The 27950-nt window shown below is 39.8% G+C and overlaps 3 protein-coding genes and 1 long non-coding RNA gene across 15 annotated transcripts in view; 3 read left to right on the top strand and 1 right to left on the bottom strand.

Moving 5' to 3' along the window:
* Positions 1-2214, top strand: part of LOC111260844 (uncharacterized) — a 4782-nt gene extending 2568 nt beyond the window's left edge. For 2 of the 3 annotated variants that reach the window (XM_022833890.2, XM_022833891.2), the window contains 2 exons: positions 568-654; positions 1489-2214. The gene's annotated coding sequence lies outside the window, so the exon portion shown is untranslated. Of the gene's footprint in view, positions 1-567; positions 655-907; positions 1078-1488 lie in introns of all 3 variants that reach the window. The other variant, XM_086968480.1, reaches the window with a different exon arrangement.
* The window catches only part of LOC147753445 (uncharacterized), a 24611-nt gene extending 18552 nt beyond the window's left edge, over positions 1-6059 (bottom strand). For 3 of the 7 annotated variants that reach the window (XR_015311224.1, XR_015311221.1, XR_015311227.1), the window contains exons 1-2: positions 3543-6059; positions 3078-3231 (exon numbers count right to left, since the gene is read on the bottom strand). This is a non-coding gene — a long non-coding RNA (uncharacterized LOC147753445). The remainder of the gene's footprint in view (positions 1-3077; positions 3232-3542) is intronic. The other 4 variants (XR_015311225.1, XR_015311223.1, XR_015311222.1 and 1 more) reach the window with 3 other exon arrangements.
* Positions 6060-6066: 7 nt separating this feature from the next.
* On the top strand, positions 6067-27315 carry LOC111260841 (uncharacterized). Of its 3 annotated transcripts, none has more exons than XR_002680579.2 (8): positions 6067-8317; positions 12597-12685; positions 16233-16487; positions 18633-18914; positions 19376-19583; positions 19873-19957; positions 20218-20472; positions 27214-27315. XR_002680579.2 is itself a non-coding variant. In XM_022833885.2 (7 exons), the coding sequence occupies exons 1-7, from the start codon at positions 7040-7042 to the stop codon at positions 20391-20393; spliced, it is 2373 nt and encodes a 790-aa protein (XP_022689620.1). In that variant the 5' UTR covers positions 6067-7039; the 3' UTR covers positions 20394-22726. The 3 variants fall into 3 exon arrangements, 1 of the variants encoding a protein (XP_022689620.1); XR_002680577.2 differs by lacking the exon at positions 27214-27315 and adding an exon at positions 20633-22726; XM_022833885.2 differs by lacking the exon at positions 27214-27315 and having other exon boundaries at positions 20218-22726.
* Positions 20384-27924, top strand: LOC147753446 (transcription elongation factor 1 homolog). 2 transcript variants are annotated; one of them, XM_086968481.1, is made up of 2 exons: positions 20384-20472; positions 27214-27924. In XM_086968481.1, exons 1-2 carry the CDS (start codon positions 20412-20414, stop codon positions 27516-27518), a joined length of 366 nt encoding a protein of 121 aa, XP_086824607.1. In that variant the 5' UTR covers positions 20384-20411; the 3' UTR covers positions 27519-27924. The 2 variants fall into 2 exon arrangements, with proteins under 2 accessions (XP_086824607.1, XP_086824608.1); XM_086968482.1 differs by lacking the exon at positions 20384-20472 and adding an exon at positions 26925-27037.
* Positions 27925-27950: the final 26 nt, after the last annotated feature.

A 27950-nucleotide genomic window follows, 5' to 3' on the forward strand; every position in this document is an offset into this window, starting at 1 on the left:
GTGGTGATCATTGTTTTATTATTAAACTATTCTGTCCAGAAGAATACCATCTAGGGTTCTATATTATGAGTAACGCCACTTGGACTGTCTGTTGAAAAACATGCTGTTCAATCCGTAGTTTATGTATGATTATATATAAAACTACAGTATAACCGAATAGCTTGGCGGCTACGCAAAACGTTAAACTGATTACCCTCGTTCATTCGACGCAATTGGGGCCACAGACTGAGCCTTACTTTATAAGACCTTTCCAATTTCTCCAATAGTATGGAGGTTTGGGATGGATTGGGCTTATTTTGTAAAAGCAACACAATCCTTTGTTCCATACCGATGTGAAGACAACACCTAAATCGTATTACTTTACGTGCCTTATCCAGTCCACGGCAGGTCCAGACTTCATAATTCTCAAAAAATTCTATATATTTAAATTGCTTCGTTCTAGTGTTGTTAGCTCATTGGCCAGTCGAAATTTATGGGAACTTATGGAGAGGCCAAATAGTGAGTTACACTTAAAAAAAACCGTATTAGAGAGTATGGTAATGCCTAATTGGAAGATTTTCATTTCAGGCATAATCAAAGGAACGTGTTAGCCCATGATGCCGTTATAAGCAACCAAGCTCAAAGAATCATACTCTATAATCTTATTGACGCACTGTGAGTGTCAGCATACGCACTGTATTAGTTTGTGTTAATAATATTTTTTTAGTTTTAATATTAATAGCTCTTTAGGATAATACCGTGCGCGGTATGGCATCCGTAGAGCGATAGCAGGTATATATATCAGATAGATACGCGTTTTACTGTCAAAACGTGATATCTTCAAGGCTAGCGCACCATACGTGTCCCACCGTACAACGTTGCAGTGGCAAGTTAACGTTGTTGTAAATCAAATCTTGGCTACTTGCAGGATATATCATTTTTCGGCAAAGTTTAGTAGCCTAGTGAATAAATACGGGGAATATCGAACGTTTAACGAGGTGGAAGCCCTGAAACTACGAAATGAGTATTGGTTGGATAGATGCGTAATCAACCATACGTATAGCTACTCCGAAACCGAATTTGTTCTGCCAAAAGGAGGTAGTCTTTTTATTCCTGAATCTCGTTTATTTTACTTTTACGTTTTAGGTTTTTAGTTAAGTAGTCTAATAGAACTCGGACTACAAATCTAAAATTACATCTAAATTAAAGCTACATGAAATGCTACTATGGGCTTTTCTGTAGTATAATGAAAATTATTATCGTACCGAGTACCGATTGATACCCGATACATATCGGAGAGACGGTATATGTTTGCGTACCAACTTCACCAAAAGCTTTTTTGTGTTTGAGATAAGTGTTTCGAGAGTTCAGGAGGTTTTGCTTGTATTATGCACGCTAAAAGCAATCGAATTTCGATTCTGAACCACTTTTCAGCTGCTCCAATTTGGAAGCATCTGACGATGAGCGAGAAGCTCTATATAAATAAATTCCGGGCTCAATATATTTCAGAGTTAAGGCAGGCATAAAAAAAGCAGCCTCTTCCAAGGAATATGTTCATCGACTTCGTGGAAAAAACAGCCAATCCAATGCCGTTGATCGTCGTACACGAGACTGACGACCAAATGCCACGACCTTCGTGCTGGAGATACATTTTAGTGATATTATTTATATATTTACATCTCTCAGATGTTCGTTCTATGGAAGCGTTGATAATGCCGTTTAAATTATACCTGACGTATAATTTGTTTTATTGAGGGTTCGGTATGAACGATCTGCAGGGATGAATACGGCATTACTATATTCATCGCATCTCTCATTAAACCGTGAGGAACGTTCTTTCAGCTTCGGCACTTAGCTTCGATCTAGTACCGTGGCTCCCAGAAGAGGAACAATGCTTTAAATGCCTACAATATTCAGCTGGTGTAAAGGATGAGAGACCAAAGCAACGTTCCCATAAAATGTCAAAGCCTAGTTATGTTGTCCAAGGCCAAATGTGGAGCATTTTGTTAGATGTTACCTCATGCTTCGCTGACCTTGATTATTTAGGGTAATTCATATGCGTATATTGACGTATTGCAATTACTAGCTTGTTGCCATTTTTAGTGTTTTATTGTTAGAATGTTTCGTCTGTTCTGGAGGGCTGGCTTTTCTTTACCTTACAGCCCTGACTAAATAAAAATTTAATTTGGAGAACGTTGCTTGTACTCCAAACATGAGTTATATCGGGTGGCAAAAGATTTTTTTTTAAGATATATTCTTGTATTTTCTATTAGCTTTAAATATGCTGCTCGAGCGATCCGAGCTGGGTTTGTCATGTACCCACGACTATATACGATAGTGTTAATAATTTGACTTAGGAAGGTCGTTAAGGATCGCTTGGAACATTTTTCGAATTAAAATCGTTGTGAGTTTTCGGCGTCCTTTGAGCAACTCGCTGGCATCGGCAAAAATTCACTGTCTGAAATTCATTCCTTTTGTACCCGACAAATACATATTTTTGAAGCTCGAACACTGTTTCACGAGCTAAACAATAATCAAAATCAACGGTTTTTTTTTATGAGTGAAGTAACTTGCTAACGGAATCATCAAGACATGAGTACAATCTAGTAAGAGAAACTATAGACAGTAATTGACTAAACCTATACAACAAACAAAAGGTGTATGGAATAACTATGTTAGCTCCGTTCAAAATCAGTTTCGTAACTGAGGTCAGCGTCGTCTCAAGGTTATCCAGCCCAGCAGAGCACTTTCAGGTTACTCTAATATCGCTGCGTCGTTCTTCCATAACGAGTGAACGACCAGCGACTTCTCGAAAGTGATAGTGGGTAAGGTACAATATTCCCAGCAATAAATCTCGTGTTTCAGCTGAAATCGATAATCGTGTATTCTGTTGTTGCGGTTCAGCGCATTCTGACAGTTTTGTGCAGGAAGTCGCTAGTGCCAGTTGACTCATGTGGAGGCAAAATTACCACAGAGAAAGCCAAAGCTTTGGTCGATACGAGGCAGCAATAAAGCTTCGCTTTTGGATTACCGCAGTATGCCGCAATAATGATGGTTTTTCAACTGCCGTCAGAATTATGATAAAGTAACTTACAAACCTTGAACTATTAGGAGTATACTGGAGCGGTCATTGTAGGCCCAGCGGGGAGTCCATTGATTAGCAGCTGCCGAAAGGTGCAATCTCACGCAAAGTCGAATCACACTTATCCGCTATAAACACTCTGGGGCAATAATGGACCTTAGAAACTAATCCTACAACCGCAAGAATAACGTGGAAAACTCAAACAAATTTCAAAGGAACAATCTGCGTGAGAATCTTAAAACCAAAATATAATATATAACGGTGGGTATCGAAACAGCAGTGTTCTTTGAAAGTTGGAGACGTCTCCTAAGAAATTTAATACCTCTTTCCTGTAAAAAGGAATCATTAGACGAATAAATATGAACGCCATGTGTAAAACTAAAATATTGTATATTATAGAACATAGGCATTATTAAATGCAATCATATTATCTATGCTTGCATTTAATATTGCCTGCTTTATATGTGCTATGCATATGTACCTAAGAAAGTATGAGTTGAATATTAGTAGCATAAATAATACACTGAGCTGAGAAGTCACGTATCGTACGTAGCTGTCACGACTGGCTAATTACTGGAAATTTTCGCCCTGCGGATACCACGGGCCCAGGTTATAAACCGTAATCAATGCGGCGGTCTCAATTGTGGTCACCTAAATCGAAAGCAAGCATCATGCGATGCTGTACATTAGAGGTTACGTATGGAGATTACTCAGAAATTAGAGATTTACTATTTCTCTCAAGTTTAAGTCATTAATGTAGATTCTGTTCAGTGTGTACTATTTAATACCATGAAAGAAAACGCTTGAGGCTAACGCAAACTTAAATAGTAAAAAGATAACGATTTGTCTGCTGTTAATAATTAACTTGATTATATACTATGAAAGAGTCTAGCTAAACAACGATGATAGGTGATGCGCTCGGGGTTGACACTGAGATAAAACTGGCGAAAAACTACACCAACGTATTTTCCAATTAGTTAGACAAACAACGTCGTAGAGAATAATAAACAGTATATTATGTACCCTGTATAATGTAAAGCTAGAATTTTAAAAGTTCTGCCCACAAGTGCAGTTATAGCCTTTGAAACAGCCGTTATAAACGACTGTCCTATTAATAACCAAAGAAACTGAGGATATGTGTACCTGCACCAAGAGGGGAGACCCCTAATATTCCAATCGGAAACCTTGATGACGTGCGTTTGAAACATTTTCTTACATTTCGTTAAGCACGCAACAGCCTATTCGTGAATGTACCGGGGTAATTTTACAAACAATACGACAGCTGTCTTGTACACAGATAGGCCCATTTTTTAGCGTGGCCTAACTCATGACTATTGTATTATATAGACAAAATTTTCATGTGGGGTTGGATTTGTTATTGAAGAGAATTAAGATTTAGCTTACTTGGTCAAAGGAAGGATAGGGTTATATAATGACACAATAGCTGGTAGTAAGTGTCGCTAGATACCATATTTGACTTTACCCAATGGTAACTATCTTGAAAAACATATCACAAAAAGTGGTTATGTAACTTATGATAATATGATGACTAATGATAGGATAAAAAAGCGACGATTATTCCGCACCACGTTCTCTTCACTAGTAACCTTTTTTCGCCAGGAATTATCGCAAAAGTTTCCACTTAGTACGATCCTTACGGTTTTTGGATGGGGTTAATTACTTTTCTACCAATTTGTCTACGCATCTAATCTAGGTAGCGTTACTGCACAAAAAACAGGTTCTTTTTGCTCCTAGAAATAACCTAAGTAAGCTGATGAGTGATAATGAAAAGTGTCTCTTAATAATTCTATTATCTTCGCTGGAATCACTGGGCGATTTTTATAACAGGTTATCACTGCGCGCTGCACCAAATCTTGTTCCGACAAAGAAAAAAAACTCTTCATTGAATGGTAGCATTGTTCGGAAAAAATTAAACATTCCTTAGACGGAGATGTGCGGGTCCTGTGAATAAATCAATTTCAGCACATTTCTGTGTGTAACCTCCACGGTCTTATCACAGTTGGTAACGTCTTCTAAAGCAACGGTACTTCGTTCTGCTAGCGTACACGGGACGCCGCACTGCTTCGAAAGTGGTCATCGCCCAATCGAATGCGACGAGCATTGCCTGGTTTGCCATCACTTGACAGGACTTCAGAAAATAGTCGCATCACACGAGTGGCATAGACGGGCGTTCTAAGCACTTTATCGCTCTGTTTCTAACGGCAATTAGCGCGGATCGCTTGTAATTGCTTATAATCGCTTGTTTCGAATAACGCACAAGCGCGCATTTCAGACAGCTGCCACTTCTTAACGCTGTGTCTGGTGCGCATTCGATAAAGGTTGCGAATTATGTGATGTTCACCGGATGAGTTCTCATCGCGCTTTTCTATTGCCCGCTCATAACGTGCGATTTATGCCACCTGCTGTATTAGCTGAAAGGAGCTGTCTCGAAGTCTAGAGAAGGACTAGCTATGTTATAAACTGGGTGTTCGATCATGCTTGTGTAAGTGTGTTTATCATTATCATACCACAAAACTTGTCTCTACTGTTTTGTATTTGCATGGACGGCACACCGGTACGGCAACAACAAGGCCATTGATGCATCATTGCTGCCCGTATTCTTCCGAATAGTAACCTATAGTAACAACAGCTACGGTGGACGCCACAGCAAAGGTAAATAGCTGCAGTCCCAGCTGATGCTAAACGTTAAACCACATCGAATCGCCCATCCGATCGTACACCCTCCCACCTTTTCGTTCAGTTGTACTTTGCTGTTAGACGGGCTTCGCCATTCACCCCCGTTGGAAAATGAGTAACCTCAATTTGATCGGCGTTTTGCCTATTATTCATTGTTTGTCGGCGAGCGTGTAGTGCCGACCTGTTGCGTTCTTCTTCCTGATGGTGACTATTGACGTCGCCGCCTTAAGGTTGACACCAATTGCCGCTGCAGCCATTGTCCGTCATTATCGCGATAACAACTGAACATCAAGCGTGAAAGGTACGCCAGGAGTTACACAGGCGCTAAGTAGCAGCAGTATTACGGGGGTAGAATCGTGTATTTTTCTTGCTCAGTCTCTGTCTGGGGCAAGTGCTTTATAGGGTTGATACAATTCCCGGCTGCTTCCGTGACTGTGGATTGGCTGGGGCATCGATGGCTGCCCTGTGACTTTTATCGAGGTCGTGATCGACGTTGTGATTGTGCACGATCTTCTTCAGCTGGTTCTAGCTTGTTAAATGTTCAAACTTGGTCTAGCAAGACTGAGATGGTTCGGTATACACGTGCACAAACTTTCTGTGGTCAGTACGATCATTTAGTGCGAGTGCGTTTTTTCAAATTCGTCGTGGTATTCTAGTCGCCTGTATTTCATTATGATTATTGTTACAAGTGCCTTACTTAACGATTCGTTGTTATTTCGATGTTCACGAAGGACCTTTCTATTCGTGTGATCTCTTCGTCTGATTTGTGTGTGGTTGACCACTATTTGCCCGCAAGTCACTCTCACAAGTGAATATCTGACATCGTACACAGCTTAGCCACACGCGCTGCTTCGTTTGCGAACTTTACTAACAAATCACAGTCAGCCACGTATCTTCGCGTAAGACAAGCGGGTCGGTTTTCTCTGTCAGGCAGTAGTGACCAGACGGGCGGACGGGCGGACGATCGCTTCGTGGCTAGCTAGCGTTGCATTGAAAGCGCTCATCAGCGTCACAGCCGCCGCTGTGTAGCGTCAACCGTAGGTAGCCGATAGTTACTGTCATCATCGACAGTAGGGTAGCATTCCGTCGCGATTCGCGAGAGAACGTTGCGTGGTCATACGGCTGCTGCTGACGGCAGACCGCGCCAAGGATCGGCTCGCCACTGGGGTGGAGCGTTGCAGCCATTCAGCGGTCTGTTAGTATTGACGGCCCTTCCCTTGCGCGACCGATTCCCTCTCTTCGCTCGACCAGGCATGTTGTATCAGTGGCCGGCTGATTAGCATGAGGTTATTTTGCCGCACTGTCTCACGAGCGGCCACGGCTCCACTGCCCACTGTATCTGCAGAAGCGGGCATAGCAGGCGCGACAGGAACAGCCGCGGCGGCGGCGGTGGCAGCAGCAGCGTCACCGGTGACCGACGTCTTTTTCGCCCGACGTCGCCTTCTGTCCACAACGACCAGCAACGGTATTGGCATTGTAAGATCAGCCGTGACACCAATCTCATCCGCGGCGACGAGCCTCACTTGCACGTCAACACCGGCTGGATCGGGACGCTCGGCCACTGTCTTCACGGGGATATCCTGCAGTAGCAGTGGGCCAGCGCTGCACCCACCACGGCCAGACGCATCCGTTTCAGGTGGCCAGGCGTCGCCGAAGCCCTGCTGGACATTATCTGCTGTCCACAGGGTACGGCAGTCCTCGACGGTCGCCAACTGCAGAACTAGCCCCTTCCTCAATTGCACCTGCTGCAGTAGTGAACAATTCATCGGCTATCAATTATCGCGTCCCGCGGCCCTATCTGTCACCCCTACCCATACCAGCGGCCGAACTGCTAATAGACATTCCGTCGTTGCTCTTGGCAGTTCCGGTGCGGCCGATTGTAGCAGAAGAACTGCGACGGCAGCCGCTTCCACCGCTGCTGCAGCTGCTGTGGTTCTGAGATCAGCAACAGTGCCTACAGGGATCAACGGCCGAAGGCGTCGTCCTTCAGGAGCTATCGCAGGTCTCCTACAACAACTAGTACAGGTGTTACTTCAGCAGCGCTACCGTCAAGAATCTGAACAACAGCAACAGCGACGACAGCCTCTAAAGCCATTGAGGCCGGAACAACAGTTGGCATATTTCACCCAAAAGATCATCAATCAGGAGCAGCAACAGCCAAGTAGAAAAGAGTACGAACAACATTTGCTCGAGTGCTTCATCGCAACGAGTCGTCATCGTGCAGGCACTTGTGAGACAAGTTCTACTGCTGCAGGTGTCACCGGATCAACGATCTTCGGCCAGAGTATTAATGATCTCACCTTTAGTCTGCATCCGGAAGTGAGGTCTGCGATGGCACAGCGCGACGGAGTCGTTAGCGGAGCTGGAGCAGCTGATGGCGGAGTGCAACCAGGAGACGAATATGCTGGAGCTGGCAGCAAGAGTGGGTCTGCCGCGTCCTGTGCTGGCTGCAATCAACCGTTCGCGCCAAAACGTGTTCTTGTGCTTACGAAGTTTTCTCGGTTAGAATTCGAGAAGCGGCGACATCAGGAGCTCAGCGAGGAAGAGCTTATTCGAGACGTGAGTGTGACCTGAGTTGAGAGTGCGTAAATACGTTTGTTTGACGTGTCCATATCAGCGAGATGAGTTCGCAAATGTACACACCCTCAGCGAACCAAAGGCAGTGCGCTAGAGTTATAGATCAATGTTACGGACTGATCAGTGATGGTCTGATCTAATGTGAACTCTGCTATGCGCGAGAGCTAGGCGGTAGCTTGAAGCGAGTACTGTATTATTGATTAAAAACCGGACTACTCTAGTTCACTCGTTGATTCCTGTATCAGATCTTTAGTAGCAGGTTCTCCTATTGGTCTAGCTTATACAAGCTGCGTTTTAATGGACCTTCGTAACCATAGCTGTCTTGAGTGGGACAATTGGAAGGTGTCAGATGCTCAACGAAATTATATATCTTCCATTACGAGTAATCTACGATTTGCTCTGAAAGTGACTCAATCACAAAAACAGTCTGTGACTCAACCATCTAGGTGGTCTTATGTGCCTAGCGTATTTTTTCAAGCTGCACAATTCTTGCTTAGAGTTGCATACAAACATATTTTGTCAACGCGTCTTGCAGAGTCTCAGGAAGCCTTTAGCTCTTCGGATATGTTATGCATTTCGGTCATTTGGATTATTGTTTACTGCTTCTACAAGGAATAGAATTTCCTTGTCTTGTAATCGTCTTGGTGATTTTGGTTCTTCAGTGCAATTTTTTTAGGACACGCAGTCTATCACCGACCGTTGGCATCTTATTCATAATCAGCGTAAACTGTGTTTGCCTCTTGATAACAGCATCAATTATTCGCTTCAAGCTCGCAAGAATACTAATTACGCAGCAGTATGGCATTATGGCTCGAAAAATTGAACTTGCAGTTAGAAATGGCGAGATCATTTTAATTAACTGAGCCTGCTAATTGAATGTGTGATTTTCGGCTTGAGAATGTTAATTCAAGTCGAGCACTTGTCCTCCGAAGGCATCTTCTGTTGTACGATATGGTTACGATTGACACTTGTTAAATCTGTTATTAAGAGGACTGTGACAACTGAAGAAAAATGAACGGCAACAAAAACAATTCAAATGTTAGCCTCGTTGGCTGCCTGCGATGGCAGGCTGTTGCGGCCGCTTTACGTGCGCGGTTTACGTGATTGCTATATAGTTAAGTAATTGAGACTTATTTCTGCACTCGGCACTGAGCTCCGAGGAACATCTAGTGAGGCAGGTCGGAGTCAAATAGCTATCGCACGATAAAACATGTTTGTAATTTGTTATTACGAGCAATTATTGATTCGTTCCATAATGTATTGATGTGAATAGCATTCACCTGGGACCAGTCTCCGGTGGCTGTTGTTGATGATGATGATGATGAATCATTAATTATCCGGAGAAAAAATGGCGGGAAAGCTGGTAGCACGTTCAGGTAGCTAAAGACACCTATGCATCAGCAGCCAAGTGTTCCGGACCGTATACGCCTTCACAAACAGAAATATCTAGTAATTTCACTATGTCATTATCATGCCGATACGCTTCATGTTTAGTAAAACGTTCGACGACGTTATTGTGAACCGTTTCTCTTTGTACGTACACGTTCGGTGTTTTTTGCTACGCTGCTTTGTTATCAATTGTAAGTAAACGTAACGTATCTAACAAATGCTGGAATTGAGAGCGTTATCCATCTGTGACTATATTGTCTCAGAGCTTGAGAAACTCCTGCGACTTGGAACAGTTGTTTCTTGGTACTGAGTGCAGCAGCAGTAGTAATACCGAACTGAGATTGTTGAGCACCGATGTTGACAGTTCATAGCTCTAACGGCTGTTTACATTCGCGTCCTCTGTAGTTCACTGATTCATAGACGAAGACAAGCACCGGACTCAAATTCAAACAGTATCGCACGCTGATTCTCACAAACATTATTGTTCGACCTAATGGCATTTTATCTATAAACGGCAAGCCCATTCATAAGATTAATGAAATATAAAGGGTCGCTCTGTTCAAAGATTGCATACGGTTTCCAATTTATAGAAAGCCTAATTTAACTATGCGTTTCTACTAATCCGATCGTTTATGAATCTCTATGAATTAATGAATAATAATTCGTTACCGTTCGCAACGAAGAGAATAAAACTGGCAGAAATGTTCCGCAGCTTCGGTGGCGTTTACAAACAGCCACTGCAATGCCGTGATAATGATGCTATCATGCAATGCATATTCGTTGTGTGTTGTTCGCCGTTGTCGCCTATTAGCACATGGCCCATTCGTTCTAGCGATTTTATCCGTTTATACCAATAACGGCCTTAGTCTTGTATGGTTGGATAATCTGCCCTGATGCTTGAAGTATTTGAGAACCATGTATATCTATATGTAAGTATATATAGATAAAAGATCTTCCTGAAATACTCATAAGATAGCGTATTAAAGGATTTTTATTCTTGGTCAATCTTTGGACGCGTGCAGTGGCTCACAACTTGAGGCTCCGACGTCGTTCGACACTTCAGTGGTTCTGGAGCTATGAAATGTGAGGGTTCCGCCTTGTAGCCACGCAACGTCTTTATAGACTTCAAATCCTCTCGACTTTTTGTCTCTTACTTTTTTGCTGGAGGTGCTTTTGTTATAGCATAATGTTTTATAGTACTAACGCCACACGCAGACCTAGAACTAGGGTTGAACAACGAATGGTAAAGTCAACCCGAAATTGGGGCATTTTTGATTTATTGGCTTACTACTCGTGAGAGATTGTTAAGCCGTTTACAGCACTATGTGCATCTGAAAGAGGCCGGCAAACCGCGAAATTAACTCCGTGGCTGGTAATGTGGTATCAAGCGTAGGGTCTAAGTTGTTCTATCCATATTCGAGGACTGACGCGTTTGCCAGCCCTTTGCTATGTCGGTTGTTATCGATTATTGCTTGGTTTATCGTTGAGCCGTCGACTCTTAGCAGCTGTCCCGGAAATGGTCATTAGTCAGCTTGCGAAACACTGACAATAAACGGTCGACTGATATTTTTGTAAACATTTTGACTAGAATCCTAACAGGAATACTGAGATTATAAATTTTAGAGTTTTATAGCTCATATTTTTGTGTGTGCGAAAAGTGGCTTATCACATATGTCCCTGAATCAATTTAGGAATTTTATACATCTAGCTAAATTTAGACTGGCAGGGGTTTAACCAGTTTTTACCACGTATAGGCTGCATAATAATCATTGCTATTAGCTTTCTGCTTAAACCAATGCATAGAGCAACTTAGTCACCATAAACCGACCCTTTGCTCTTCAAGAAGAACTATCAATCAGTCTCTAATCACAGAGTCGCAAAGCATTTCCTTTTTTGTACGAAATGTCTCCTATTTATGAGCCTTGGCGAAGTTCAAGGTTACAAAGCATAGGGTACAACGCAGTACGGTTGAACTATACAGATAGCTTATATTAAGCAACCGTATGCCAACTCTAATGGAAGTGACTGTGAGCTTCCCTGAGAGCCTTTCCGACGAAATTCCGTTGACGTTTAGATGTCAGTCGGTAGCTGAATATCGTATGCACGACCCTGTCATGTCACCTCCTACTGCTGGCCCCATAGCAGTGAATACCAGCTGTCCTTTCTGAGGGGGCGTTATGCCTCTTACGCTTTCACTGCCAATCCCAATATCCCTTATATGCCCTTTGTGCGCGAGTGGGCAATCTGGAGTGGGCAATCATATTGATTTCTCCTGAATAGTTCGTTGGAGTCCGAATGTTGCTTTCAAGTGGCTGCGGGGTATAAGATTATGGGACGTTTGCTCCTATTTAGAGTTGGCATTTCCATTTGGTTAACCCGCAATTATCCTATTATGATATTTCCGAAGGCTGACTTAGCTATCAAAACCTTTTCAATCAAATTTATGATACCGTTTGATAATTTGTCTGTCGTCCCGTTCTTTATTATTAAGTTATCCAGGATACATGTGGTGTGGTAAAAATCTCTTGGCAGTCTGAGAATTCATATTTTACCCCGGTCTAAGCAGCAAAAGAGTAAAAAAATACAGACCTCCAACTTGTCAAATGACTTCTGCCACACTTTTATATATATATATATATATATATAAACTTCTTTACGAAATTGTCTTATCGTTCCTTTTACTAATATTTACTACACACTTTTTACGTAATGCTTATATAGCCATGTTTTATAACTAAACAGGCGAAAAGCTTCATTTTGTTTAATTGTTGGACTAGTGTACATTTAGATCACATATTTTGTGTACATTTCGTGCCAGATATCGAAAAAATGACGACGTAAGAGTTTAATCGTGTTTCCTGTTTGTTTACAGCTCGAGGCACGGGGTTCAGACTACCAGTCCCTTTTACATCATCACAACGTTCATTCGAGGAACAGAGATCTTGTGGTCGACACCCTCAGGTACAAAATACATATGGATACATATAATTATTAAAGAGTATACTAGCTTATTTTGTTTAGGTTTAGGGACGTTAGGCCTCACATGTAAGTTTTTGCGGCTGTATTGTGGGACTTCAGCCAGCATTTTTTAAATTGTAGTATCTACTACTAACGTTACACCTTACTCTATTCGTGGTCCTGGGTTGTCCTAATCGCGAACAGAAGATTACTATTGGATTATCTGAGATTATTCTTTTATCAGTCATTCTACTCTAGCGATCAGAAGATTGACCGCATAATTATAAGATATGTTGGAGAGCACGATGCGTGAGAATAATTTTTGCCTATATCCTAACGCAAATGGATTATCTAGGTACTTTAGCAGAGATAATACTACAAGGTTAGTGATCAAGCAGATTCATTAAGTCAAGTCAAAACAGGAACATCTTTATTTAAAAAAGTATATGGTAATACGTTCTTTAGGATCATCTCAGTGAATCTTTTAAAGTCCATAAGAATATAATATTGATTAGTTCAATTTATTTAAAATTGTTTGTGTAAGGAGTATGTGCACAGATTAATGGTGTTATATAAATTTGTCCAGCATTTAATAGTGGTGGCTTTACCAAGCTGATTTAGCACAGTTGCGTGATTACTTATAAATGCACGTTATTGCTTTCTTGATTGCATTCAGTGTGCATGTTCGTACATGGGCAGTAGTATATTTTAGTGTCCCATAAGGGCGGGACAGTTTAGCAGACCACTTTAAGTACGATTTTTATCATTTTGCATCGTTTCACGCGCGAAATTACTGTTTGACATTGTAACATTATTTGGCTGGCCATTAGCACAACATAGCTCACTGTGTCGTGACGCTTGTATTAGGTTAAGTCCGCTACCATTAATGACTACCAGTCCTTATTAGTTTCGTCATATGCATCAGTTGTGAACCGGCTTGCCATACCTGTTCGTTCGATTTGTTTTGTTCTGAACAATACTACAATTACTACCGATAAGGCATTATAAAGTTGTGAAGGGTAGAAATGCATCACACAAAAGAGGAGCCAAGTTCTCCGTTCAAAGCCAAACGCTTACGAGCGCTGCTGTTTGCGCGATAATTACTAGCGACCTTGACCGCTATTGATATACTTTAAAATAGGGAAACTCAATTGCCGATTGGACGAACGTTTACATAATTGGTATCGACAAGTCGGTAATCGCGCGAAATTCCGCACCACTTTTTTGTGTTGTGACGGCATCATTATAGAATAATAAATATATTGTCAATAATCGATCTGGCAGTGAATAACAAGAAATAAATGTAAGCCTAGCTTCCTTCCTGTTTCTGTATTTTTTGTATCCTAGAGAAGAGATTATTGCTATACTACTGAGTGTTTGGTCACAACTTGCGCTATCATTAAATATCCAAAGTGCCTCTGCAAATTCAGCGATTTTAAGGTTATACAATGTATTGCTATTTGTTTTCGTGCAGACATATTAAAGTTCGTTTCTGGTAAGTCTAAAACACGTATTGTTTCTTAACTATTCAATGTCGAGCTCACATTGTCGTCTTAGCCGTTCTTTAGTCGCTAGGCGGCGTTGTGACGCTTCTTGTATTATACGTATCTAAAATCGTCTTTTATTCGCAACCTTTTCCGGTAAGTAATCTACCATCACTAACAATGATTGATGCTTTGGCGTTGATGATTTTCTTTAAATCAAGAATCGTTCGCAGTTACGTATGACGATAATCGATTCAGTGAGGATTGATTTAAGGAAGACACTTTATAGACTGTTGTCTGCCGTTACTTCGGACCTCTTCCTATGGCGTGACGTGCTCGATAGTTCAACTTCGATGCCTTGTGTTGCATTGGATTCAGCGCAAATACGCTTCTATTATTTTATTATACCTGTATCACAACTAGCATAGAAGTTCTGGAACGAATAAATAGAAATTAAAATGATGCGCCATTGAATGCTTTTTTTTTAAACTATAAGTTTGCCATTTAGCTTTCAAGATGCATCTTGTGCCCAAAGGAATCATGGGAAGAGTCCCTCTGTATGGTTGTATCGATGCGGTGTCGAGCTATAGCATTCCAATAGCTTCATCAATATTTTGCTGGCACAATTTTCCCCATGTTTTGACATGTTTACCAATGCAGGATGTTTCCAGTGATTCCAGGATTTCTATACGATTGGCACAACAACAATTTGCATGATTTAAATGTAACTTTACCATTAGCACAGCCTCTACTTGAAAACATCGATGCCAGCTTATTTCTCATGAGGAAAACGATTGTAGACACAGGAAGGATTGGCACAGGGAAGTCGTTTTTACCGATATCGCCCTTAAGGTAGCTTAACTCGCGATTGACTGAATCCCGTCATTTTCGGCCGTCGGTCTATGTGTAGATACTTAACTCATATGAATAATCAGCTTGTTTAACGAAAACGTGGAAACAGTGGGAAAACTTCAAGTGATGCTCGTGTATTTTATCGAGGATCAACGGTCCTTGCAACACCTTGCCGTATGTCCGACAAAGACGGTTTTCGTAAGGAGGCCGAAAGATATTCGCTCGATGTAAGCGAGATGGGGCAAAGCTGTTCACTGTTTTTGTTTGAGCACTTATTATTTTATCTAATAAATAACTGAAACAGGTTCGAATGTAAGGAAAGAAGAGATTGAACTGTTCTGTTAATGGCAAGAATTGAATAACTCTTATATAGGTTTGTCGTCTGTAATTTTTATGTTTCTGTATGCGATGACTTTCATTTAGCTCGTGCAGCTTTAATGATAAAATAATGTCAATAATTATTGCCGTTTGTTTGTGTCTGATACAATTGTACCAGCTTCTAAAAAAATTAATTGGATATGATAATAATAGTTCACTATCGATTTTACTTATTCGGTGTTTGGGTCTGTAACAACATAGTCTTAAAAGTATTCGAGAATTAACCTGGTGAAACGCGTTTTGGAGTGCACGGAATTCTGAATTGTTTTTTTTCTAATAGAACCTCATCAAAAGATCCAAGAAATTGCATAGGGTGTTAAATTGAAGCTACACCGTTTTTACAGCATTACATTATATTTCTCAATATTAACCATACACATATTATATGAACAATATTGACAGGTACACCTCCGGACCTATTATTCTGTGGCATTTGCCCTCACTTAAAATTGAAGAAAATTAGAATTGTGAGAGTACGTTTGTTGATTTGGCACTAATTAATATCTATGCCGCTGAAGTTAACTAAAATCTTTTCGTCCATTAAGGCTCCATTCTGGGAGCCTCAGCGTTCTCATCTGATAGGTAAATTTCGGAAAATTCGATTGTTTTGCTTACAGCTGAAATCTCACTTTTTATTTAGGTTTTAAGTTTAAGAGTTTAAGCATTCAGACCTTTAAAAACAATCATAAATCTGAAACGGTCCGGTTAACTTTAAAAACCGAATTCCGAAAAAGTCTACATCTTTAAATACTTACATTTGAAGTGGATACAAAGTCAAACAAATGTTAACAGCAAATTAAGCAGTATTTTTTGGGGGTTAATTTTTATATTTACAGAAAGGCGGGCCTAGAAACTCGACTCGTGGATCGTTTCGAGTATACAGACGCCAACGTGGAGTGGGCAGATGTGATTTTTACAACAGGTGGCGATGGAACCTTCCTAATGGCTGCGAGTAAAGTTCTGTCACGCGACAAACCGGTTATTGGGATCAACTCCGACCCTTCTCGGTCTGTGGGCTACCTCTGTCTACCCGGAGATTGTACCGAAGATTTCCCAAGAGCGCTTCAGAAGTTACTTGATGGACAGTTCAGGTTTGAAGTACAGCACAATAAGTAGGTACTTATTGTTTTGATCAGATAGAGAGCGCAAGAAACAGAAGCATGTAATATTTTTCAGTCTTTCGCATAACCTATTACTCGATGTGGATTGTTTTTTTACTTTTTTAGATTGTATCTGCATTTTTTTTTTCTAAACTTGAGAGCACTGCAGCCTCGTTACTAATTTGTCTGATAAACTAAGCTGTTACTTCTTAAAGGATAATATCAATTCTTTTCAACGACGTATTGAATCTTTGATGCGATTAGGATTTCTGTCAGAGGTTCTTATGAAATTTTCTGATGCGATTACTTAGCGCAGATGATTTTGCATGCATTGCTTCTTTCGGTTAAGATACCTATTATGTACCGATTCTTCAGAAGTACTTGTCTGATTTTGGTCATTCAATAACCATTAGTTTCATGAACTTGGAAGCCGTATCCCTCTGTCGAGCGTAACAAGGATTCTTCCGTATTTCCAGTCGTGATTTTATCAATTAATATTTATTACACGATAATTGCTTCAATAATAAAAAAAACTGTCGCTTTTCCTACCTATATTGTATAAGTAAGGCCATTTTTTTTTGTTGTATTAGCAGAAGTTTCTGTTGTATACCTTTTAATCATTAAATTATATCAAAACGTTATTACAACTTCGTCTTACATAAGTGATTTCTTGAACTAAATATTATCGTGGTCTGCCATAGTCTCCGCTTGAATACAGGTCGGACAATGATAGCGGATTTTCCCTATCTGGCACAAGCCAAAGCGGTAGCGGAAACACCTGTAGTAAATAATGAGTCTAGCATACATACACCGTATAAGCAGCGCGCATTATTAACTGCTGCATCATAGTGTGAGGCCACCCTCACTTGTACTTGATAAACGTTAGCAAAGAAAAATTTTCGTGTACCGCTGAATAAAAGCTTAACGTAAATTTTACTTGATAAATACTTAAATAAATAAATTGCTCATATATCTTCAGCCGAAGAATACTACTCTGGACACATTCATGAGAAGTCCGCTCAACTTAACCGATACCTGGTCCGATTATTAATTTTTTGTCACACTAGTGTATTACATGCTTAGCTAATATACGAGCTGCTCTTGCATGAAGTATCTCACGTTGGAGTGGAAACAGACGCGAAAACAACTAGCTACAGGGCTCTTATAATTAGAGTCGGGCGCATTGTGGCGCAAGTTATTCCAAAGCAGTGATCGGGATCCCTCTTACTTTTGTGTTGCTCTTGCCTCAGGTAGGCAGACAGGAAACGGTATAGCTGCTCTTACGTGTTTGATGGAAAAAGTTTTTAGTAGAAATATCTGGTCATGCTGGTCCCTGTGAACGCATAGTAGTTGAGCTGGGGACAAATGTTATTGACAAATGACATTTTTATGACAAAGTTAGCAAATTCTATAGCAGATGAGTGACCATTCTGAGTTGGCGCCTTCCTGCATAGATGACATGATTTCGTATCTGCTGGGCGTCTGGCTAACACTAAGGTGAAGTGAGACAACAGGTTTTGTTGACATACTCTAGGTAGCTCATAAATACGATGGCTTGCTACCAGAGAAGCCCTGCTGTATTGCGTCTGTTTATGCTATGCCTAACGCATCCAATGACCATGAATGAAAATAAAACCAAGAATACCGGTGTGAAAAAGTATATTTAGATTGCGGATAATGACGTGTGCCTGGACGTCGCCGTTTCTTTGGTAGAGAACTAATTTTTCTAGCAGTTTTTACCACCATTTCATAGTAGGTTTACAAACCGTTTTTAATTATAGTTGGAGTACCGTATCTTTTTTTCTGTGCTAGTTGTTCGTCCTGACAGAAACAAATGTATTATTTCCTATTGTTAGAAAATGAATGTTTCTTAAAGTACGCTTTCAAATTTGTGCACCACTCATCAATCAGCTGCTATATAAAACTAATTGCTGCTAATGGACGATCAATTTGCAATAAATCTTGCCAAGTATCAATCACCAGTTTTCGTATGACATTTTACATTACTGCATGTTCGCTCTTAGTATCCTATCAAAAAGGAATTGAATATTCAATCTATAACTGCGTATTACCGCAACACCGCGCTTGTACCTTCCAAAATGATCCGATTGTTTGTCCCTTGACTAATTTATGCAGATGGCAATGGCGACAGCGTATCCGGGTGACTGTGCAAGGTAAGGACGCATTCGAAGCTCCAATCGAACTACATAATCAGCAGCTGCAGTACCCCGAATATCGTTTCATCGACTGTATTAACGAAGAGCATAAACCGGCCACGCCTGCGACTCCAACGCATATTGACGGAGCTACCGGAGTCACTGATATTCCTCCTGTTCCCGCGAAACCTCCAGCACCCGTTCGAATACTGCCGATTAAGTCACTTAATGAGGTGTTTGTTGGAGAATCTCTGTCTTCAAGGTTAGTCGCTCTCTCACCTTGATTAGGTTGGGTAAAATAAAATAAATTCGATATTATACGCGAAATGTTTGAATTTTTCTAATAGATATAGCCAGTGTCGAGTGACTATAACTGCTTGACATATCAGTTTTGATTGATAACTAGATTTAGCAATCTATAAAAATTAAATGGCGTTTCGGCCATCTACGCTGCTGAGTATGATATGAACTGGACTGCACGTGTAGCAGTTACTTGAATTTTTCTAGGAGCTTACCAAAATTCTTTGTCTATACATAATCGTCAATCTTCGTCAAGCTTCCTCCTATAACGTATAGCTTTATTTTATTATCTGTGTACCCTGTTTTTATGAAAGTCAATTGCAACTAAGCAGCTTCTCGTGGAGCGACATAATAATCACAACTTTATATTTATATAAAACCGGCCTCTCTCCATATTTTATACTAATGTCTTTGTGTTTGCAGGGTGTCATACTATGAGATCTCTATCGATGGTTCGAAACCCACAAAGGTGAAAAGTAGTGGAGTGACCATGTGCACGGGAACTGGGTCAACGTCTTGGTCGTTTAATATTAGCAAGGTGACGCCACAATGCGTCAAGCGCGTTCTTGAAATTGTGCAAACTAAAACGGGAAAAGATGTCGGAGTCGACAACCAGAAATTAATCGATGAGGTAGAGTTTATTATTATGCATCTATATAGCTGTGATAAATTTACACAAAAAGTCGAATAGTTTATTTTGGGTAGCTGCTGTAGACAAGCGAATATTAAGAATTTGTGTGATAGGTTTTGTATTTATTAGCCTAGACTCAGTTACTAGCTGTGCCAAAGTTTATGAAGTTTATATTATCCAGTCACTCTTAAACAGCGCGATTATAATTGATTAGCGGACTAGAGCTTTACAAAATACATGCCCGCTTTCATTATAATATCTATATAATGGTATGTCTATACGCTTTTAGGTTACAGCAGAGTTTAATGATAGCCTCATCTTCGACCCTTCGGAAGCCCTCATGGCTTACACTATAAGGGACCCTGTCTTCATTGGTAAGTGCAACTGGCGCTCGCATCTGCGCAAACATCTAACCACTGTTCTGAACAATATGAATTAATTATTGTAGTATTATAATTTTCGTTATTTAACGAATTCATTCCGCGAAGTGGAGGTTCGTTTATATTAAGGAATGACCAGCACATCCGACAATGTTACCACAAAATTCGTCATTGCACTAAACATATAATTTATATCGGTATTAAGTCTTGCCTATGTCATATTCATGTAAATCTCATCGCATATTTTTCTCTAGGGACAGACTTCAGTAGTAAGCCGCGCGGGTTTGCCAAAAGGATCGAGATTCGTTCGCGAATGTTTGATGCCTGTATTGTAATCGATGGCTCGCTCTCATTCATTTTCAATGACGGGGCCATAGCTGTGCTCGAGATTTTGGAGCAAGATGGTCTCAAAACGGTCGCTATTGACTAAAAAATTCAACTTTCGACTATGAGGTACATCCAGTGCCTTTGCAGAATGGTGCAAATGGGGAAATCAGGAGCCTGCAAGGGTAAGATGCGGAATAACAAATTGTCAAGGGCATGAGATCTTGAACTGCTAATTACGATTTGTTAAAGGCTCAGTGATTTGATGGATTCATTTAAAAATAGATACTTGATTTATACAGATGCAAGTCACACAAACTCACGTACGTGCGTGCATATTGACAGGAACGCTTAAGATCCGACCCAGCTGCTTCTATCAAAAGATCAGGGTTGACTGGTGGGTTTGTATGAAAGTTTGAGCAAGCAGAATTGCTATACAACAAACCTGCTTGCGCTCGTTGGTCAAAATATTCAAGGAAGTAAGAAATCGTGGGACGCAAACATTTCTTATAATATAATGTCGGACAGAACTCTGGCCGGTGGAGAGCTTCATCTATTAGCACATAATGTGCGTTAATGAGAATGTATTTGGTGAAGACCGTAACTTTTGTATTTTACAGCAAAAAATAAACCTACGAATTTCTTTGAAGTGGACGAATTCATGGTCTAACCTTGCTTTGACCCGGGTCAATGTCTGGGTCATTAAGATATATTTCTCTTTCATTAATTTACAAAATTGCCAAACTCTTAAAGTTATTGTTATTAAAGTTAAAATTACTTATTTCGATAGCTCTACAAGAACGCTTTAGTAAATAGGAACCGACCAAATTTTTAAAAACGATCAAATGAATTATGAGATGATAAAAAACTGATCGCTAAGGCATAGAATATATCATAAAAATGAAGAACTTTAGCATAAAGCTTTTTGTACATGTGCGCGTGTCTGTTGATACGTCAGACTTGGAAGAGGTTTATCATGATATGCACCTCATGTTCTAAATGAGGGTAAACCGTAAAACTCGGTTGCTTAGGACGAAGACGACCATATATATACGCAAAGAACTACAAGTATCTAGGATATGTAGTGCAATATAAAAGTATATATTGATAAATGTAACTACACTTCAGATACATGAGCGGACGCAATGAGAACAAGGACCCTGAACTAGGCCCACCTCAGACATAACCATGGTTTCTATACACTAAATCTATTACAACATTATATTATATGAAAAACAACAAGAAAACAACTGTGCGATATCCGAATCGCCTTATTGAACTACTGATTCATAATAATGATATCATCGTATACATATGACAAATTGAAAGATAACTATATAATATACATATATCGAGATCACTCAGAACCCTTCAGTTGTCGGGTTGTGTAAGATTCTTCAGTCTTTGTCGACCGGGACTCCTGCAATCGACGACGGGGATGAAAAATTGCCGATTGTGTATATATGATTAGTACTAATAATTATGACAGATACAATAATATGGGTTGTTTAGGCGCCATGAAAAAGGCCCATGAAGTAGAATAACAAAATAACCGAAGAGTTGAATGCGGAAGGCTACTCTAAGTAACAAACGCGGAGAAGTTCTGTGAAACAGGACCTCATCTCTTGCATACAATCAGTGTTCGTCAAATCTCTTATCAGTTTTCGTCATTAAAACAAGTCGACAGACTCTTTGTTATATTTAACAACAACAATAATAATATAAATGATGATAGCTTAAGTAAAAAGTGAACGAAAGTGATCATAGAAACTAAATTTTCGAAAAACCTGGAATACAAATAAATTGTTTTTATTTTAGTAAATAACACGTAATCATTTCAGATATTACCCATAATTAAAATAACGAATTCAATGTCAATAGATTCCGTTTTTATGCGTTTGGGAGGGTACCGGATAGTATCTTTCAAAATTTTAAATTTCGATATGTCTGAGTTAATACTAAAAAAAGTGCCACATGGATGTAGTTATTTATATCAATCAAAACGACTTATTGCCTGACTTGAAAGTAAATAAAGCTCGAATTTGCCCTGACAATAACGTTACCACGAAGCTGGACAACTAAAAGCATCCATTTGAGAAGCTTTTCAGGTCACTAGGTTGGGAACTGCGGATTTAAAAACGTGGCGGTCAATATCGGGTAACTAGAATTAATTTGTTTGTATTGGGACACTATATATCCATATAATGAGTTGATGTCCATCGAAATATTTACGTACACACAACTTGCGTAGAATGTATGGAGGCGTACCAATTGCTGGGTGATTATAACAAGTCGTTAAGACCTCCCGAATAAGATTTAATGCAGACGTAAAGCCACAGCTTCTATAGAGAACATAATAGTTGGCAAAAAACACTGTCCACCAAAAGTTAACACTGTGTTTTATGGTTGATTGTTGACCAATAAATCGAATACATCGTCTCTCTTGACAAATTATTCTGTGGATGAATAAAACAAATATAAGTTACCAACTTTTTTACGATTGCGACACAAATTTATGGTTTAGTAGAGTGTGTTATATATCATGATATATATGAGAGACAAAGAAAGCATAAAACAGCGAACTCAGCAAAAATCAGTGCGTTGTTTTGGGAATTCTCACATAGAGGAGATATTATTCAATCTGTTCACTCGCAACAAGCCTTCACCAAGACCATGGACTCCCGTTTTTGCCCGAAATAAACCGTCTATATTATTCGCACTTCTCATACAGCTTCCGAAACATTCGAGGAAGATTTTTACGAGGAAAATCGGAAAACCACTAACAGAAATTAGATTTGAAGAACTCGAAAATGTATCAACTTTGAACTAGAAAAGTTTTTTGTACACCGGATCTTTTACATACAGATTGACGGCCAAATAACATGTAATCGTTATTTTTGGAGGCTTCCTACTCCTTTTGCATCTTTTACACTTATTAACCGCCCTGAGCTCTCGCATTTCTTAAATTTTTAGCCTGCTGTCGGTTCAAAATTTATCTTCTTTCCTCTTTTCTTTCTCTCTTTCCTCTTTATTTCTTTATAATTCTCAAGAATTCTGTCTTTGGCGTATTCAATCGACACTTCAAATCTCTACCTACAAATATCGCTAAATACATATTTCTTACAGAATAAATTAGCTACGGATTAAAGAAAAAATATTTTAAAAATGATCGCGTCCTGAATTGGAGATGTAATCGCGGTGAATGAAAGTTATATTGATTAAGTATGACCGTCAAAAATACCACTGACACAGTCGTAAACACAATTCGCAAGAAAAAATCAGGACTTAAGTGCCCCACGCTGTGTATCCTTCGCTTGCGCTTCGCGCTATAAATTTCTGCATAGGTGCCGTGCCTTTACTCGATTCTAGCAATAAGTTAATTTAATTAATGATGACAATGACACAATTACCGTTCGAACAATGAATATTGAATACGCATTTATGTCGATTATTGTATCTCAGCCGCTTTCAACAACGAAAAAGTTTCCACTTGAAACGGTTATTAAATGATGCGTTGTTTATTATTTTTAGTCGCGTTTACCCAATACTCTTAAAGTTTACAATATTGTCCTTCTAGAAAACGGCACCCAGGCGTATATATACATTTTATAGTAACCAAACAAGTGAATATTTCTGTATTAAAGACATAACATCTCTATTACTCTTTTTTTCACAAATATACAAAATGTGTGAGAAAAAATTTTAGTCCGATAGATACTGTCTAATTTTTAAATTTGAGTTTGCGTGCTCAAGATCTTAACAGCAGCGATATTTTTTGTAACGCTGATATATATACAATTACATCAAATTATCCTATTCTAGTGAACAAATTCACTTCATAAGCGAGGTAAAGGCCACGCAGTTACTAAAGGAATGGTTGAACCAATGACGATGCTTGAACCGTTTTCATTAAAGAAATCCGCTTTACGTCTACGAAATTTAATAAGGCATTGCTATGCGCCGCTTAATTCCGTTTTTATATCTAACTGTACGCCGGTACACCCTGTTATAAGGCAGTTAAAGCACGAGTTTCATGTATGCCTTGCCATGCAGATCGATTTAGTGTAATGCCCCTACCCTCTTTTAAGGGAAAATGTAGGTTCAAGTAAGCCCTATTGTCAGCATTCTAGAGCGGCTACTAACCAGCCGGGTTTGAAGCTTGTCTTGAAGCTCAAAGTCTCTTTTTTAAGGTACGTATTGTAACTGCCGGTAGACCTTATTGTCACTTTGCGCCGATTTTGCTTCTGTTCAGCAACAACAACTATTTTGTATTGCCAAATTCTCGCTTAGCTTTCGATGTATTTTTTAACAAACAACGCTAGCAGATAGCAACCTTTACTTATTGTAGAAATGTCCAATCAGTGCATCTCCCTATCATTTAGATAATTTTTCAAAGACGAATCAGTCAAGTGACTAAAATTAGAACGAAGCTACATCCGGATCTGACGTACCAACAAAGCCATTCCCAATTCAAACGACGCGGATGTGGCTGTTTACTGGAAAAGGATAGTTTGCTGTGTGTTCCGCAACTGCGTTACACTCAGTAGAATTAAACATCACGAGATAGCGCATAAAGCAATAAGAGAACGTAGGATGAAAATGAATGCGATTTCCAGCTGTGTATCAATCTATCAGATACGGAAGACTATCGTAATCAACCGCTATGAAAGTCAATAATTTCTCATTAAAAGAAAGTGAATCCATCTAAATTATAGCGGGCTGATGATTATTACTTGGTAACCTTTTTAACTTAGCCGAAAAGCTATGAAGAAATACTTTTTTATCCACAATTCTAGGGTGTGAACTATACTTTTGAGAGTGAAATAAAACGTCGTTCAATTCGCTACGGCGCATCACTAATGGTAGCTGAAACCAGGACCCTGCTGAAAGCATATTCACAGTGGTTTACCTTGCATCTATTTAGTAAAGAAATACAGGTGCTTCTTTCATGGTAACGGCAGCGCCACGTAAAACATTCGTTGTGAAATCAGAGGTTTTATAGGCCATGTCGTATGCGCGAATTCTACAAAAAGCCGGGCCAGTCATATCGCTATCATAAATCAACACCGAACTTCAACTGACTGGTAACAAGCCCTTCATTAGAAGCATAAGATAAATCGCTGCATAACGCCTATTGGCTTACTGCATAGGTAGTATCTGCTTTTTCAAAACGTTTCCTTGTTTGTTTCTCAACTACCTACTTCGCTACGACCTTAAAAGCAGCATCTCTCCTTGACAATTACGTTGTGCAGCGATTAAATTATATTTTTTATTTTGAGGCAGATATTTCATGTCTGAAAAAACTGTGCTCTTCTAGACCTTTTCGCTGAGATCGAACGTGCCGTATTTCATAAAATCTCTGCAAGGACCGTTTGAAGGCGGCTTGTTACATTAAAGATAACATCTTAGACCTTTAAAATGTACCTTGGCCCTGTTAGCCATTTGAGGTTAATGGGACTCGCCGGAATGCACTTCTGAAAGAAAAGGTACAAACTATTGAAAGCCCGTGTGCTACGAAGTAAGCGAAGAGCCCCAGTGGGCACGGGTTCTCATTACGTCTCAACATATCTATTTCTATCAGTCACAGCTCTTTCGCAGAATTATTGAATGAACGTGTTGTTTTGCGGGTGACAAATCTTTATACCAGCAGAGTAAGTAGCTCCGGGAGATTTGCCTAACCGTGGGATCAAATCCAAACGGACCGTGATTTGCGTTTAGTGGGATTGAAAACGTTGTATAAAATTGGAAATGCTTGAGAATAACAAGTCGATTGACAAAAATCTGGATTGGGTGTAGTGGCGTGAAGTTAACGAAGTTATCTAACAGAAAACTCCGATATATAATACAGAGTAATCTTTCTTCGTAATAATAATAGTGCAGGCTCGCACAAAAATCATCATTTAAGTCGTCTTGAAATTCACTATTATTTTTCAAGCCTAACTCCAACTGATTATCATCCTTTCCAATCAGCTGCAATTAGATTCGTAACAGGTGATGTACGATTGAATGAATAATGTGTCAAAGACTGGTTGAACAAGTTCTTCGCCACCAGACGTGCACGTTGCTGGTGGGACAGAATGGTTGAGATACGAAGGATGGTCATAGAGAACGGCAAATATATAATAAACTAATCTGTCATTATAATTATGGTAGAACGACTTGTTTTTATTAGTGACAGAACAAACTTTACAAATACACCAACCTAATGGCTTTCTTTGGATTACATACTAAATGTAGATACAACTCCACGCAACGTACGAAGATCAAGTTTTGTTCGTCACGGCGGTAATATCCAACCCTCTCTGATTGCGCCTCCGAGCCTGCTCCGTACTGTATTACTCGATTAGGAGACCTTTTCTCTCGCGGAGAGGTGAGAGCAAAGAAAAACGCTTCAAGGGCTAAATAGCGACCGATTCAATTCAAACCCAGCTTTTTGGTCAGATTCCGGGTTTCGATATTGCGTGTGCATAGACACCTCCGCAGAGGTATGACAAATGATAGTTATGAAAGGCTATTATATTGCTGAGTTTTCTATTGCTAACGCGTCGCATTGATTTGAGCGGGCAACATCAATGTCTTCCACGTGTTTGTGTTTAAAATTCATTTGTACTATGGAACAGCCGGACTGCAAGTACTTGTTAAACAAATTAGTGTTATCATTGTATGGAAGTTACCGTTCAATGTTTGATTTATTTCAAGTTTAAAAGGGTCTAACTGTAATATCCCTATAAACGCGCGACTATTTAATGTGTGTGTATCTGTATGTGTTTACCTATTTCTACTTATATGTTGAATCGAAATGCTTCAACATAAGGCCTATTCATCATCTCAATAATACAGTCTTAGTTTAACGTCAATAAAAGATTTGTGCAAGCAGCCCATCGAACGACTTGACAAATCAATTACCAACCTTTGCGCTTTTTCAGTCTTGTGTCCTTTAACGGGCACGCCCGTTGTACTTCGACCAGAATCATCGAGGATGGGTCGCCGCCGAAGTAGCCGCAAACCGCCCCCAAAACGAAAACAAATCGAGGCTCTCGCCACTCTATTCAACTGCCCTTTTTGTAATCACGAGAAGTCTTGTGAAGTAAAAATGGACCGAGTGCGGAACACAGGTCGAATTTCGTGCCGAGTTTGCCTTGAGGACTTCCAGACGCAGATTACATATTTATCGGAAGCGATCGATGTGTATGGTGACTGGATAGACGCGTGTGAAACGGCTAACAATTAGTTATCAAGTAAAAGGCAAAAGGGTCACGAAAGCTCCATTATTTACAGCTTATTGCCCTACACCTAAGGTGTCGGGCCAAATTTATGCTAGAGCCGATATGAAGACAAGAGTTGTAGGGTTACATCATCACTAAAAGCAGATAAGATCAATTGCAACTCTCTAATGTTTTGAATATATCGCAATAGTTAAACTGTTTAAGTTACATCATAAAGCATTAGAAGAAAAGGTTTTAGTGAGGTATGGATTTCGAAAATTTGGGAATACGCCACGAAGGGAGGTGTGATGTTCTTACATGGAAAATGTAAATCACATTTCATTGACAAATTTTCAGTGTACATTTTCATCCCATGATAATAAAAATAATAATATTGATAAGCTAGCTAGAATCCTTCTAGCATCCGAATGATATATAGTCGTTGTTCCTACGATTTT

The sequence above is a fragment of the Varroa jacobsoni genome, unplaced genomic scaffold (assembly GCF_002532875.2).
Source record: "Varroa jacobsoni isolate VJ856 unplaced genomic scaffold, vjacob_1.0 scaffold_483, whole genome shotgun sequence".
In the NCBI taxonomy this organism is placed as follows: domain Eukaryota; kingdom Metazoa; phylum Arthropoda; class Arachnida; order Mesostigmata; family Varroidae; genus Varroa; species Varroa jacobsoni.